Source organism: Oratosquilla oratoria, chromosome 23, assembly GCF_046742065.1.
Source record: "Oratosquilla oratoria isolate Oo_2021 chromosome 23, ASM4674206v1, whole genome shotgun sequence".
NCBI classification, from domain to species: Eukaryota; Metazoa; Arthropoda; class Malacostraca; order Stomatopoda; family Squillidae; genus Oratosquilla; species Oratosquilla oratoria.
Genome location: NC_134799.1, coordinates 528265 through 545000, shown reverse-complemented (window position 1 = coordinate 545000; position 16736 = coordinate 528265). Strand labels below are relative to the sequence as shown.

The following is a 16736-nucleotide window of genomic DNA, read 5'->3' as shown; positions in this document are numbered from 1 at the left end:
AAAACTTCCAAAACCTACCCAAGGATTCTACAACCTTGTCACCAACTTACAACTCACCAAAGATCAAGAAGAATTACTCAACATGGGACTCAACTGCCACTACACTACCAAACCAGGAAAACACCGGAAAAGACTGGAAATTGAAGTACTCCTAGATGATATTCAAAAATTGGAAAAACAAAAGAAAGTTACCGTTTCCACGGACCTCCAAGCAACACTCATTGCAGAAGCATCCAAAACCAGATGCAATTTCCAAAGCAATTTAGTACATAAAAGACACATTCAAGCAGCCAAACAACTCCGTGAAAACGAGGACATTGCCATCAGAAGAGCCGACAAGACCGCAGCCTTTACCATAATCTCCAAACAAGAATACCTCACAAAAATGGACAACATTCTAACTGACACCTCCAAGTTCACAAAAATCACTCGTAATCCCACGGAACAGATCAAAAAGAAAATCAACAATGTAATAGATACCATCAACGCCTCATCGTCTAGCCCACACTTTAACAAATTAACAGGGGACTACTCCCCTGGCCACGCTTTTGGAAACGTAAAAACACACAAGCCCAACAACCCCATTCGTCATATCATCTCCCAAATTCCCACAGCGACTTATTCAGTAGCCAAAAGACTGAACGAAATTCTCACCCCATACGTACCCACGGATTACGCTCTGACATCAGCCCAAGAATTCCTAGAAATCCTAGCAAATGCCCCTCCCGCAGAAAATCACATTATAGCATCGCTGGACGTGGAAAGTTTATTCACAAACATCGACGTCGACAGAACAATACATTTCATCCTAGATAGAGTCTATCGATGCGACAACACACCGACACTGAACATTCCAGAAGCTTCCTTACGCACCCTTTTAGAGATCTGTACTAAAGAAGCCCCCTTCATATGTCCACGCGGTAATATGTACAAACAAATAGATGGAGTCGCCATGGGAAGCCCCTTAGGAGCCCTTTTCGCAAATGTTTTCATGGGAACCATAGAGAAGCTCACACTCGCCACCAACCGACCATCCATTTATTGCCGCTATATAGATGACATTTTCGTTAGAGTCAAAGATATTCAAGAACTCCAAAGACTCAGAGAACAACTTATAGAAGCTTCCGGCCTTAATTTTACGTTCGAAGAATCGAACAACGGACGTTTGCCCTTCCTCGATGTCTTAGTAACCAGTCATAACAACAAGTACACCACATCAGTATACGTAAAACCTAGCAACAAAAACCTCTGTCTTAATGGTAAAAGTGAATGCCCTCAACGATATTTAAACTCCACTATCAACGCATACATACGACGCGCCATATCACACTGCTCTACATGGAAAGATACACACACTGAACTGGAAAGACTTACCCAAGTCCTTATTAACAATGGGTATAGTAACAAGTTAATTAACGAAGCAACAAAACGGGCCATCAACAACTGGTATTCTAACAAACCTACCACACAAAAACAAGAAAACATAAATATATATTACAGAAATTACATGTCATCAGAATATAAGACAGGTGAAAAAGTCATTAAGGACATAATTACAAAACACGTCAAGCCCACTGACCCAGAAGACAAAATATCACTGACCATATACTACAAGACCCGAAAGACGTCACAACTTTTACTGAGAAACCGCCCTCCCAAATCGACATCGTCTTTACAAGATAATTATTATTTTTTTTTATTATTATAGGTTTATTCAACAATATTAAATACAATTAGACATACATATATACATTTTTTTTTATAAAATAGGTAGTTGAAAAGGGAGAGCGAGAAGCAAAGCTTATGGGGAGTTGCTCTCCCTTAAGGAAAAAATTATTTTCATTTATTTATTTTTGTTACATGGTAGTATGGTACATACACATCTACACACATATATACACGATTGTAGGACAACTCGTCCACGGACACCCCGTCCACAAAACTGCAAAGCAGGACAACCCGTCCACAGACACCACCATGGGTGGTCAACTCGTCCACGGACAAGATTTCAAAAAACTTTTAGACAATTATTTATTACCTTTTTTTAATGATATTTCATGTTATTTCATTAAAATTTGCTTTAGATGATATATTCTGGTAAGTAATAGATGTGTTTATAAGTGTTATGGACATGCTTATTTTAACACCCTAGAATAGCTCCAACTATGATAAAAAAGAAATAATCACACCTGTATTCTGTATATATAAATATGTAAATAAAGTTTAATTGTTCTGCAAATTATGTTTATTATTCTTAAAAAAAAAGTCATTGGACGAGATGTCATATTCCTGTGGACGAGCTGTCCCACCTCCCAGTCCCGCGGACGAGCCGTCCACGATATACACACATACATGCATACACATGGCGCTGTGGTTAGAGCTCTGGCCTGCCACTACGGAGGTCCGGGTTCGATCCTCGCCCGGGGCTGAAATAATATCAGTATCGCAGCGCTGAGGGGTGTTACTCCAACTCTCGTGGGCGGGGAGTTGGGGGTGTGTGTGTGTGCAAGGTCATAGCATTACCCATAGATCGGACCTACGAGCTCTGAGCTCTCTTCCAGGAGGGAAATAGCTGTCGATCACGAGTCCAACACGTGATCCAAAGACCAAGTGAATACATATATACACACACACAATGGCATGCGTCACGACGTCCGCTAACTCCGACCTCACGTAGAAATCGGGGGCACGAGCGAGCATCGCAACTTGTGGGGGTCAGGTGAGAGGTGAGAGGTCAGGTCGATTGTTGACGGGACGATAATTGCTTAATGCGCAGATCTGGGTCACCGTGACCTGCTGGAATAGAAAAAAAAAAAGAGCGGCAGACTTGGGCAGTTTCTCCATGAATACAACCATGAAATGGACCTGAAGTGTTCAATATACTAATACTTATAGATTAAAGACTTTTTTAAGTATCGTTTGAATGATGATAAACATTTTGTCTTAGGTAAATCCTTTTCCAGTTTATTCCATGTGTTAACACCTATAATAGATAAGCATTGGCTTTTTTTGGTTGTTCTGTATTGAGTTTTAAAGAAGTCGTTTGTTTGCCTAGTCGCATAGCGAGTTTCGTAAGTTGAGTAAAATTTCAATATGTTTTGATTCATGTGTTTATTGTAGATTTGGTGCATAACAATAGCAGTTTTGTACTTTATTAAGTCATTGAATTTGAGTAGATTTAGTTTTTTGAATAAAATTATTTGTATGTTCCAAACGACCTACATTGCAGATTATACGCAGTGCCCTTTTTTGAGAGGTAATTATGCGTTGAAGATTAGTTTGATAAGTATTACCCCAAATTTCTGAACAATAGTTTAAGTATGGTAGTAGTAGACTACAATAAATGGTACGTAGGGTATTTTCATTGAGAATATTTCTCATTTTATGCATAATTCCTAAAGTTTTGGATATCTTATTTATCACGTGATTTATATGATGTTTCCAATTAAGTTGATCGTCTAAATACACGCCTAGGAATTTACTGACGGACGCTTTTTCAATAATTTCGTTGTTTATTTTGATCGGCTTAGTACTTTCATTATTTTTGTAGAAAAGCAGGTAGTTAGTTTTTGATACGTTTAAAGATAGCTTATTGGCTGAAAACCAGTTGGATAGTTGACATAATCCTTCATTAATTGTCTTGATCAGTTTGTCGGAATTTGTATCGGAGCATAGAATGGTGGTATCGTCGGCGAACAGTATAAATTTCATAAGGTTGGATACATTTGTAATGTCATTAATGTATAGTAAGAATAGTTTGGGTCCTAGAACTGAACCTTGAGGTACTCCGCATGTAACTGGTAGAATGTGTGATCTTTCTTCCTCAATGGCCACATATTGTTTCCTGTTGTTTAGATAACTTTTTAACCAGTCATTAACTTTACCTCTTAGCCCATAGTATTCGGCCTTTCGAATTAGGATTTCATGATTTACTGTGTCAAATGCCTTTTTAAGATCAATAAATATGCCGGCTGTCTTTTTCTTTTGTTCTATATTGTTAGTTATCTCTTCAATTAATTCCATTACTGCTGTAGACGTTGAAATATTTCGTTGAAATCCATATTGACTATGGTAAATGACGTCATTTTTTTTTAGAAATGAGTCAAGGCGAATTGTGAATAACTTTTCAAGAATTTTGGAAAACTGTGGTAATAGTGAAATTGGTCTATAGTTATTATAACTTGATTTGTCGGCTGATTTGAATATCGGTATTACTTTTGCTATTTTCATTGCATCTGGAAATATCCCTTGTTCAAATGATATATTGCATATTGTCAGAAAATGATCTTTGATGATAGGCATAATTTGTTTTATGAGGTTCATATTGATTCCTGTGCAATCGAGTGATTTCTTGTTCTGCATTGATTTTACTGTGTTCATAAGTTCGTTTTCCGTGACGGGTTTTAAAAACATAGTGTTATTTATTCGGTGTTTCAAAAATGTCTCGTAAGTTTGATGTGTTGTCTTTATTTGTTTCGCGAGGTTAAGTCCTACATGGGAGAAGAATTCATTAAATTCACGTCATTTACTAACATAACTGTACCATTGAGAACTGTGGGTCTCAAACATACATTGGAATGACGAGGACTAAACTTACAAGACGTTTGACCTGCCACCTACAACATGGATCCATAAAGAATCACTATAACACCAAACATAATACTTCCCTCACCCGTCAAAACTTAGAAGAAGGAACAGTAATAATAGACAGAGAAAGAGACTCCCGCAGATTAGCATTTATTGAAGCAATTCATATAGCAGAATTAAAACCAACCATGAACATACATAGTATAGACCTCCAGATTCTCCCATCCCACAAGCGTACCTGACCTCACCTCTCCCAGTGATTCCTGATGACTACGCAGCAGCCAATCAGGAAGATCGCTTCACACGACACCACCCAAAAAATCAGAAATAAAATAGTATATAAACATCACACACACACATTAACAGCTGGCGCTGGCCACACGCCGACCTCCCGGCCCCCACCTACCGAGCCCCACCCCCGTGGGAGCCCCCCACAGCAGAGTTCTCCACCACCCGGCTACCGGCCAGCAAGGCGCTCTGCACCACCGAGGAGCTGCGGCATCACACCCTCATGGCGGTGGCGCAGGTGTCTGAGCCGGGCGGTGCCATATACTACACCGACGGCTCAGTCGACCCCGAGAGTAGCAGGACGGGCGCCGCTGCCATCACCGTTGGGACCGAACTGCTCGAGAGGACGCCGGATTACTGTTCCACCCTACAGACAGAGCTTGTGGCCATCCACCTGGCCCTGGAGCACGCCCAGAACCGCCAGGAGGCTACTGTGGTCCTACTTACAGACTCCAGAACGGCGTGGCAGGTCCTCCAGCAGCCGTGCCCCAGCGACAACGTGGGACTCGTCACCGCCATCCTGGGCAGCCTGCAGAGCCTCGCCGCACAGGGACGTCGGGTAAGGCTGCACTGGATGCCCAGCCACGTGGGCGTGCGAGGCAATGAGTCCGCCGACGTTGCTGCAAAAAGAGCCGCTGGCGCTCCCCACGTGACCAGGCACGTGCCACCTAGTCTGTCGTACGTGAAGGCACGAGCCAGGCGTGCCGCAGCCCGCCGCGCCCACCAGACTCACCGGCAGTTAGAAAGGAGCAAAAAGACTAGCTGCTTGGTACGCCGCCACCACCGACTATCAGACGTTGAGCGCCTTCCATCAACAGCCCAGGGCGGACGGCGTACTGTTGCAAAGAGTTAGGCTGGGCTACTGCACCAGGGAGGAGCTGTATGACGGCTTCCAAGGGCAACAGTGCGACCACTGCGGTAGGCACAGCCGCCACCCGCTGCTGCACTACCTACTGTCCTGCCCGGCCACGGAGGCCCTCCGACCAGCGCCGCAGACCCCCACCCACCCTGCAGAAGGCAGCCTCCTCAGCAGTCGGGCAACGAGAGCTGCCCTCCTTGTCCGCCACACGCCCATGGACGTAATGCTTGGGGTGCTCAGGGCGGCGCCCCCCCCTCGCTGACCTCCCTAAACCCTCACCTTCCACCCACTAGGGCACAACAACTCCCCCACTGGCGGGCTGTTGCCCGCATTGTATGTCAATGTATGTAAAGCTGTACATATTTATACAATAAACCTTTATTAACTTAACTTAACCCAAACAATTAGCCTGAAGATGGTCTACAGAGAAGACCGAAACGTTGCAACCTCATACGGACAGCTACTCAGCAAACTATCAGTCCAACACCGTAAATTAGCAAGAGAAATTGAAGTTCTTAACAAAAAGATGTGTGTGTGTGTGTGTGTGTGTGTGTGTGTGTGTGTGTGTGTGTGTGTGTCTGTGTATGTATATATATATATATGTATATATATATATATGTATATATATATATATATATAAATATTATATATATGTATACACACACACACACACACACACACATACAGACAGACACCTTGTGGTGCCGTGGTTAGAGTGCTAGCCTGCCACTACGGCGGTCCGGGTTCAACTCCCGCCCAGGGCTGAAATAATTTTAGTATCGCTTTGCTGTGGGGTGTTTACTCCAACTCTCGTGGGCGGGGAGTTGGGTGTGTGTGTGCGTGTAAGGTTACAGTATTACCCATAGATCGGTCATACGAGGTTAATAACTGTCGATCACGAGTCCAACACGTGGTCCAAGACCATGGTGAATCACACACGCACACAGGCATACGCACACATATACACACTGGGTATTGTGGTAATTATTGTACACTGGCAACACTGGCGTAACTGTTTTCATGTTTGGTATCACTGTGTACCGTTAGTTACAGTCGCACCACAGGCGAGTGTAGTTCCCCTCTTGCAGTTCCTCTGTTGATGTGTAAGTTTACGTGTGTTTATTTTGTTCTGTTATGTACTGTGTTCATGCTGTGTTGCATGTTTGTCATAAATTGTTTATGTTGTGTTAATGTGTTGTATGGCTAACGCTAGATATTTTGTCTGTTTATGTTATAGATCTGAGAGCCGGTATTTTGTTGAATAAAGCTTGGAGTTTGCTACCAAGTGTTTCAGTCTCATAACAATTTATTCAACAAAATACTCGTCATGGCTAAGCTGCTTAAGCCATGTCGACTGGACACGGACCCCAGCTCTCCTACGGCGGCCAAGGAGTGGAAACACTGGCACCGAACCTTTCAAAACTTCATGGAGGAGAGTGGAGAGGCCGCACCCAACAAGCTGAGGGCTCTAGTGAACTGAGTATCCCCGAGTGTGTACGAACTCATCGAAGACTGTGCTACGTATGAAGATGCCGTTGCAAAACTAGAGAGTGTTTACGTCAAGTTACCGAACGAGATTTTTGCAAGGCATGTTTTGGCAACCCGACGACAGCAGTCAGGTGAATCCCTTGATGAATTTCTGAGAGAGTTACATAAACTAAGCAAGGATTGTAACTTTAAGTCAGTCACAGCTGAACAATACCGGGAGGAGATGGTACGTGATGCGTTTATTAACGGTATTGCCTCAGCATTTATTCGTCAGTGCCTGCTAGAAAACAAGTCCTTGGATCTGGAGGCGGGGTACACGTCTTCCTTGCCTGTTCCTCATGCAGCTGCTTTAGTTCCAGGACAGCAAGGACAGCCTTGTGATGACCAACAACCGCAGTCAACGAAAGAAGAGGCGGAAAGAAGATCACCTGTGGACTCGACTGTCGCTGCTGCACATTCGTCAAAGAAGAAATGCTATTTTTGTGGTAATGCATTCCACATTACAGGTAGGAGTAGTTGTCCTGCACGTGCTGTTACATGCAACAACTGTGGTAAGACAGGTCATTTTGCCAAAGTCTGTAGATCCAAGGCTAAGACTTCTGACAGCACTACTGCTACACTGTATAACCCCACTCTGCTCACTCTTGCTGCCACTTTTCCAAAGAACCTTTCACATGCAGCTACAGACATCACTGTCAATGGTCATTCACTGAAAGCATTAATTGACTCATGCAGTTCGGATAGTTTCATAAGTGAGAAAGTGGCACAGAAACTAAAGCTGACAGTAGTTTCCTGCAAGCAAGGAGATTTCAATGGCATCAGCATCTTTGAATACTAGCTCCCCTGGGTATGTTACGGTAGACTTGGGTCATGTCAATCAGAATTATCCATGTGTTCAGCTAGGGGTTTTAAAGGATTTATGTTGTGATGTGATCTTGGGTCATGATTTTCAAAAGCAGCACAAGAGTGTAACTTTTCAGTATGGGGGAAATAAACCAAGTTTAAGGGTAACTAGTAACTGTGCCTTGGCAACAGCTGATATTGAGGAGCCTTCACTGTTTCCGAACTTGCCCCAACAGTGTAAACCAATTGCAGTTAAATCCAGACGCTATAGTGAAGATGATCAGTTGTTTATAAGTGACCAGTTATCACGCTTGCTATCTGAAGGTATCATTGAGCCAAGCATATCTCCATGGAGAGCACAGGTCGTAGTTGTAAAAGATCCACTTGACAGGCACAAAAAGAGACTTTGTATTGATTATTCTCAAACCATCAACCAGTACACAGAACTAGATGCATATCCCCTTCCAAGGATAGAGGACATGGTGCACAGTCTTGCAAAGTACAAGGTGTTTTCCACATTTGACTTGAAGAGTGCATACCACCAAATTAGCATTAAAGAGAGTGAGAGGAAGTACACTGCTTTTGAGGGTGCAGGGAAATTATATTAGTTTTGCAGAGTCCCATTTGGTGTCACTAATGGAGTAGCAGTATTTCAGAGAGCTATGGATAAGTTAGTTGGAGATGAGGGTCTTAAAGTTACTTTCCCATATCTAGATAATATTACTGTAGCTGGATTAACTCAGGATGAACATGATAGCAATGTTAAGAAATTTTTGGAGGTTATTCAGAAACGGAAGCTTACCCTCAATGAATCTAAATCTGTTATGTCTGTGCCTACAATCAATGTTCTTGGGCATTGTGTTGGTAATAATGTCATAAGGCCTGACCCTGACAGATTACGTCCTCTCCAGGAATTACCACCTCCCACAAATATAGGGTCTTTGCGAAGAGTTCAAGGGTTGTTTGCATATTATGCTAAATGGGTTCCTGGCTTCTCCGATAAAATCCAACCCTTGATAAACACAAAAACTTTTCCATTGAGTGAATCAGCACTAGCTGCCTTTAACACCTTGAAAAGGCAGCTTACGGATGCTTCTCTAAGGTCTGTGGATGAGAGCCTTCCTTTTGTTGTGGAGTGTGATGCTTCAGAGGTCGCTATCTCAGCAGTATTGAACCAGGGTGGCAGGCCAGTAGCTTTCATGTCAAGAACGCTTCAGGGAAGTGAGTTGCATTATCCTGCTGTAGAAAAGGAGGCTACAGCTATTATTGAAGCGGTTCGCAAGTGGAGTCATTTCTCAGCCAGAAGACATTTTACTCTGATTACTGATCAGCGCTCTGTCATGTTCATGTTGGATAACAGAAAAAGAACCAAGATAAAGAATAACAAGATACAAGAGTGGAGGCTTGAGCTGGCATCATTCAGTTATACGATACAATGTCGTCCCGGGAAACAGAATGTTGCGCCGGATACCTTGTCTCTTGCATACTGCTGTTCTGTTTTCCCAATGTCGAATCTTACAGACATTCATGAGAATCTTTGCCACCCTGGGGTAACTCGGCTTTTGCATTTTGTGCGATCTAAAAACCTCCCTTTCTCAACAGATGATGTGAAAAAGGTGTGTGCTTCTTGTAAAGTCTGTGCACAGCAAAAACCACAATTCCATCGTTCAGCACAAGGGGTCCTCATTAAAGCCACACAGCCGATGGAACGCCTCAGTATTGATTTCAAAGGACCTTTGCCTTCCACCACAAACAATAAGTACATACTTACAGTTGTTGATGAATACTCGCGTTTTCCTTTTGCATTTCCTTGTTCAAATATGAATTCAAAAACAGTAATCAAATGTCTTGAATCTATCTTCAGTCTTTGTGGAATGCCAAGTTTCATTCATTCAGATCAAGGTCCTTCTTTCATTTCTCAAGAACTGAAGATGTACCTTTCTCAGAAGGGAGTTGCAACAAGTAAAACAACAACTTATCACCCAATAGGTAATGGTCAGGTTGAGAGGTACAACGGGATTATTTGGAAGGCTGTTTGTTTAACACTTGAATCTCATGGTTTGAAGAACCAACACTGGGAGATGGTGGTTCCCGAGGTTTTGCATTCAATAAGATCACTCTTATGCACTGCAACCAATGAGACTCCACATGAGCGTTTCTTCAGGTTCCAACGACGTTCTAGTTTCGGAAATGGATTACCGACATGGCTTTTGACCCCTGGGCAAGTGTTATTGCGGCGGCATGTTAGGTCTAGCAAACACGAACCATTAACTGATCAGGTAGAACTTGTTGATGTGAACCCAATGTACGCAAGTGTCAAATATCCAGACGGGCGTGAGTCAACTGTGTCTATCCGTGACTTAGCTCCAAGTCCTGAGAGTCCGACGACTCTTGCGCACCCGGATGAGGCACCAGGAAATATAGAGACTCCGGGTTCACCCACAACACAAGATGTACAGCCTCATACTAATCATGACTCTCATTCATTCACTGAGCCCACTGAGTTAAGGAGGTCGACTCGCGTGTCAAAGCCCCCCGATCGTTACGGATGGGACTAATCTGATATTTCTGACATGGTATCCATTTTGTTAATGCTGAATTTTACTAGGAGGGGAGAATGTGGTAATTATTGTACACTGGCAACACTGGCGTAACTGTTTTCATGTATGGTATCACTGTGCACCGTTAGTTACAGTCGCACCACAGGCGAGTGTAGTTCCCCTCTTGCAGTTCCTCTGTTGATGTGTAAGTTTACGTGTGTTTATTTTGTTCTGTTATGTACTGTGTTCATGCTGTGTTGCATGTTTGTCATAAATTGTTTATGTTGTGTTAATGTGTTGTATGGCTAACGCTAGATATTTTGTCTGTTTATGTTATAGATCTGAGAGCCGGTATTTTGTTGAATAAAGCTTGGAGTTTGCTACCAAGTGTTTCAGTCTCATAACATGTAAATGACAAGACCGACTGAGAGTTGCTCCTTTTCTATATACTGCAATTAAGTAAATGCAATCAGGTGTAATTAGTTAAACAAACACATACACACGTACACACACACGCACACACCTTCCTTCTCTGTAAGTTTTTCTGATACCCCAAGCAAATCGACATGTCACTCGCAACGATCTTTCGCGTCTCGGACGGGCACGAAAGGACAAGGGGACCCTAAATATCAATCTAGTGAACAGGACTGAAGGGAGGACATCAACAAGCATTGTGAATTTTCCCATTAAGAATAAATCCCGCAAGCAGACATGCCAATCAGGAGTGGATTACACTCTTTGTCCCGTGAGTGGTCTGGTCTTATTTGAGGGGGCGTTAACTTTTTTTTTTCCTATATGTTTTATGAAATCAAAATCGTTTATATATTTTATGATGGTTGTCGGTGCGTGATTTTGTTCACATGAGAAAAAACTTTGATAGTTCTTTTCTTTTCTTTCTTTGATGTTTGGTGGTGGGCAGGGTGTAATTGAATTTTTCATATGTATATATATATATATATATATATATATACACATATATATATATATACACATATATATATATACATATATATATATACACATATATATATATATACATATATATATATATACACACATATACACACACACATATATATATATACACATATATACACACACATATATATATACACTATATATATATATATAGACATACACATATATATATATATATATATATATATATATATATATATATATATATATATATATATATATATATATATATTATCAACCGTAATGCACTTTAATTCTAAGCCATCAGCTTCGGGAAACCCAATGGGGCCACAATCAGAAATTGAAATGTGGTACTGCCGAGCACTCAAACTCAGCGATCACATGACAAGTGCAGTAGTAACTAACCAACTACGCCATCAAGAGAGATATCTTGATGGCGTAGTTGGTTAGTTACTACGGCACTTGTCATATGATCGCTGAGGTCGAGTCCTCGGCAGTACCATATTTCAATTTCTGCATGTGGCCCCATTGGGTTTCCCGACGCTGATGGCTTAGAATTAAAGTGCGTTGCGGTTGTTAAAATGTTTCTCTAATCACTGGGACCCATTCAGTGTTGCACAAATATATATATATATATATATATATATATATATATATATATTAATGTGATATAGAATATGAAAAATAAATCACGCAACCGGTGGTAAATACAAAACAACTGAACATCCCTTCGCACAGTTTACATATATATATATATATCAGCGAAAAAAAATACACGGGAGCGACGAGCGATTTCGCTCGTGAAAGTTCCAATGTTGCTCTCGCAAATCCAATAGCGGGAGCGATCCCCCACAAAAAAATCGCTCCCACGGCAAGATTCAACGTTTTTCATGCATTATCCATCATTTGGCAATCCCTGAATCCCGTCACCATTGATGAAAGGATCAGAGCAAACACAACTTACCCGTGATCAATCATTTCATTATCAATCGATATCATAAACGCAACGCATTAATCAACTTTAATATAGTATGTTGATGTACGTACGTATGTGTACGCGGTATAGCTGCTAGAGTTCAATGGCTTACCTAGCCTAGCTTCGTATCAGCTGTATGCGCGCGTATACTAGTACATGTTGACTAGACTCTACACTATTATCGTGCTACATAATGTCGCTAGTTGCGAATTGCATGGTACCTGTATGCAGGGAAGTTCATTGGTTGCATGCAGCTAGCTGCCCAATCAACGCGCTGACTACTTGTACAATGCACCATACCCAATACCACATCACCGCATGCATACGTACACTGTACATATGGAAACTCGCTCGAGGCCTAGGAGGGAAACTGGGAAATCCCATTTATAACCTCGTTCGCGTATTTATTAGAAAACAAAATAGAATAAAATGTTTGAAAGTGAATAAATTTAAGTATAAATATTAACATTTGATAATTATATATTTAATTCATAAATATGGATCTTTGGAGGGAGAATAAAAAAATAAAAAAAAAATAAAAAATTATTCGTTAGCTAGCTTAGATTTACGGTAGTTAGGTCTACATTCGTACGTCACGTTCATGCCAAACTTTCGATGATCGTACATCATGGAGCGATTTCTAGTGAAGCGAGTGAAGAGGGTTTGCCCTCAGATTCAGTCTTTTTAGAATCGAGGGAGAGTGTTTTGACGGCAGGAACCGCTTCTGGACCAGCAAAGCCTAACTCAAACTCTACGGGCAAGGGCCAAGGAAAACGAAAACCAGTAAAGCATGAATCTACTATACGCTCGTGGAACCTAGATTGGCTTGAAGTGGATCGGGGCAGTGATGGTACTCTAACGGTGTACTGCAAGGCTTGTCGTGCATTTCCACCCTCATGCACATGAGTAATGAGTTAGCCTTCCAATAGTTTGAAGGAAATCGAACCTGAAAAAACATGGCTCTGGTGAAATTTAAGAGAAAATGAAAAATGGCTCTGGAAAAAACAAAAAAGTTTTTTTTCCTGACATATATATATATATATATATATATATATATATATATATATATGTGTGTGTGTGTGTGTATATATATATATATATATATATATATATATATATATATACACCTAAACGATGTTAACATTGTCAATGTTTATACTATTAACAACAATTATCTCTTCCATGTTTTCAATATCACCAAAAAATGGCTGACATTCTAGAACATTTCGTTCCAACCTACAAGTCAGTATTGACAAAGCCTCTCCATATTGTCAGTAGGAAGACCCAGAAGAAGAAGATGGATGGATAACATCAAACAAGACCTAAGAAGTGTTGGGATGGAGAATACGGAAGACTAGATGACAAGTGCGCAAAACTGACGTCAATGGAGGCAAATAGTATCGGCGGTGAGGGGTCAGCAAGCGGTCCAAACACCAACAGAGAGAATCTTGATATTGTCAGTATTCGTTGTGCATTATTGCTATATCCGACATTGCACCAGTGTTTGTATCCAAATCAAAGTGAAGGAAATACACAAGAATTGGTTTACCAACAGAGGGGTTATTGAATGGAATACTTAGTAACCATGTAGTGAGCGCTGAGGCAATTGGTTATTTTAAGAAAAGGTAAGATAACTTTAAGGATGGAGATGGCAAGTGGTAAGGGATATGGAACTGCCTAGTGTAGGCCTTATGGTCTCTTGCCGTCCCCTTCATTCTTATGTTCTTATGTGTGACGGGGAGGGGAGGGGGTTACTGGTTGATGAAGTGAGCGGTTGCTCATTAAGGCTATTGTATTCTGACTGTAGTGCATACAACATGACACAATGGAACTTCATTGCCTTTGCAGCTTCCTTATGTTCATTAGGCTGATAACGGATATCTCCTTGTCTTTCACGTAATTGCTTATCTTGCGTTCGAAATTAATGTTCCAACAATTAACAAACAAACAAAATAATTAAAATTTTCATTCTGGTTTTTCCTTTAAGATGAACAACATCAACCGTAGTGAATTTAACACCGATTTGAATAAATTACAATTAACTTGTTAATTTGTGAAACAGGACGCACAAGACAAAAATGAAAGTATCTTTATTATTTCAACTTTTTCAGACTTTCACAGCCCTGCGATGTGACTAGGCATGACATCAGTTTGATTGCTATCCAGCTTCATCTGCTTGGCCCATTCTCAAAACGATTTAAAATGGCAATGGACGACAGATGGAGCCTTGATCGAATGTACAACACTTTGATTGTTGAAGCCTTTTCAAGTTCACAGGCGCAGAATTCAACCATCAAACGGCGCACCGTGGGATATCCTGTCCCAGCGTTCCTTCCTCATCCATTCCGAGATGTACAAAGGATTACAAAGGCTGAGCATGCCGACAGGAAACCTTTTGGTCTATAATTAGGTCGGATGCGAAAATATTATAATAATGATAAATAAATAAATAAAGTTTATAATAATATAAATAATAATAGAGGTTGCAGTCTGTGTATTCGGAAAAACTTCAACAAATAAAAAGTTGCACATTTAATTAATGTTCCATCTTCTGACCATCCTCAAAACGCCGTCAGAAGATTTTTATCACACAATAAGCCCCCTTCACACTAGCGGTTTGAACCGAGGCGGTACCGTATTGTCAAGGAAAAACTGTGCGGTTGTGTGTGAACGCCTCCATTGACCGCCGCGGTTCAAACCGCTAGTGTGAACAGAGCCTAAAGCTCATCCTTTTCTCTGCCCGACAAGTTGTCTCCCCGATGTTGCCTCCTGATTCTAATCAGCTGAGAGAAGCCACACCCGAGTATCGTAAAACCGATATTCCCATATTATATAGTGGCGTTCTCGCCCGTATGTACAAACAATTTCTTGGCGGCGAGAAACGACAAGTCTGAAAACAGAAAAACAAAAGAGAGAGAAAGAGAGAGAGAGAAATCGTGCGTGCTTCCTGATCCACAACAACTTAACTAAAAGGAGAACGAGATTGAAAAGAGACCAAGACAACGCTCGACAATAGGCCTTGTGGGAGAAAACGTGTCGAGATGGACAAAAGTGAATACGATAAAAAAAGGAGATAGAGCGAGAGAAAACCGATTGACCCTTATGTTCTCTGAGACGCAAGCTGGTTTTGCAATCTTGTTACAGTATCGAAAAATAACATCAATGTTTCAAATAAACAAAATGTGACAAAAAGAGATCAAACTTAAAAAAATATCAGGAATTAACATTTGCTGGCACCCTCACTGCACTTAAACAGTGCATATGAACTGACATTAACTTGCGTACTGAAAAGAAGCACTCTTGGCACGCAGGGTTCTAACGCATCAAAGAAACTGGCACCAGTCTCTTCCAGAGGTTGGCCATCCCTGTTCTATAGAAACTATGGAGAGACAATCAGTTGTGCACTAAAACCAACAGCAGATAATTCCATTCAGCTGAAAAAGATTCTCCAGAATGAAGGAAATAAAACGACCTTGATTGTTGTATAAACGTATTCTGAAGCTACTGTATCTCGTCAAGACTGTATCAGACTTTATCTGTGCTCTCGCACTTGTTGTATTTTGTCTTGGTAATGTACAACTCATCATTTTATTTGTTTTGTTATCATTTGTCTGTTTATTTGCTTGATTTGCTTGATTTCTGTTTGTTCATTTGCTTGATTTTTATTTATTATTAGTTATATGTCACTTTATTATTATTTACTATTTACCTGTTTGTTTATTACTTAACTATACCTATGCATCTATTGATCTTATTATCCTTTACATTATTAAATTTTTTATTTATTTATTTACTTATTTATTAATTTATTTATTATTATAATTTTTTTTCGCATCCGACCTAGATATGGACCAAAAGGTCTCCTGTCGACATGCTCCACCTTTGGATGTAATCTCATTTGTATATCAACAATGCTATAGTTGCATGATTGTATTCTGAGGCTATTACATTTCGTCTCAAGAATGTATGAGCTATCTTCTCATATTGTACCTGTCTTAGCTGTTGGTGTTTTTATTGTTGTTATTGTTGGATGGACGGGGTAAAAAGGGAATTAGGAAAGAGGGGAACGTCTGCTGAGGAAGGAACGGAGAAGACAGAAGATAGGGGTGAGTAGAGAATGGTTGTGTATGGATGATGCTGTGATGCATGGAAGGGAGTGGGTGGGGGATAGGGTTGGGGGTGAGGGAGGGGGACGGAGAGAGGGGTCACCGATTAA

General features: G+C 41.0%; 1 protein-coding gene across 1 annotated transcript; it reads left to right on the top strand.

The window, feature by feature from the left end:
* The first annotated feature begins 9678 nt into the window (after positions 1–9678).
* On the top strand, positions 9679–10684 carry LOC143037658 (uncharacterized). Its single transcript, XM_076206175.1, has 2 exons — positions 9679–9824; positions 10055–10684. The coding sequence occupies exon 2, from the start codon at positions 10147–10149 to the stop codon at positions 10621–10623; it is 477 nt and encodes a 158-aa protein (XP_076062290.1). The 5' UTR covers positions 9679–9824; positions 10055–10146; the 3' UTR covers positions 10624–10684.
* The last annotated feature ends 6052 nt before the right edge of the window (positions 10685–16736 follow it).

Bases quoted from the DNA above. Each gene is read 5' to 3' on its own strand.
- LOC143037658 (XM_076206175.1), top strand. From the start codon at position 10,147: ATGGTGGTTCCCGAGGTTTTGCATTCAATAAGATCACTCTTATGCACT.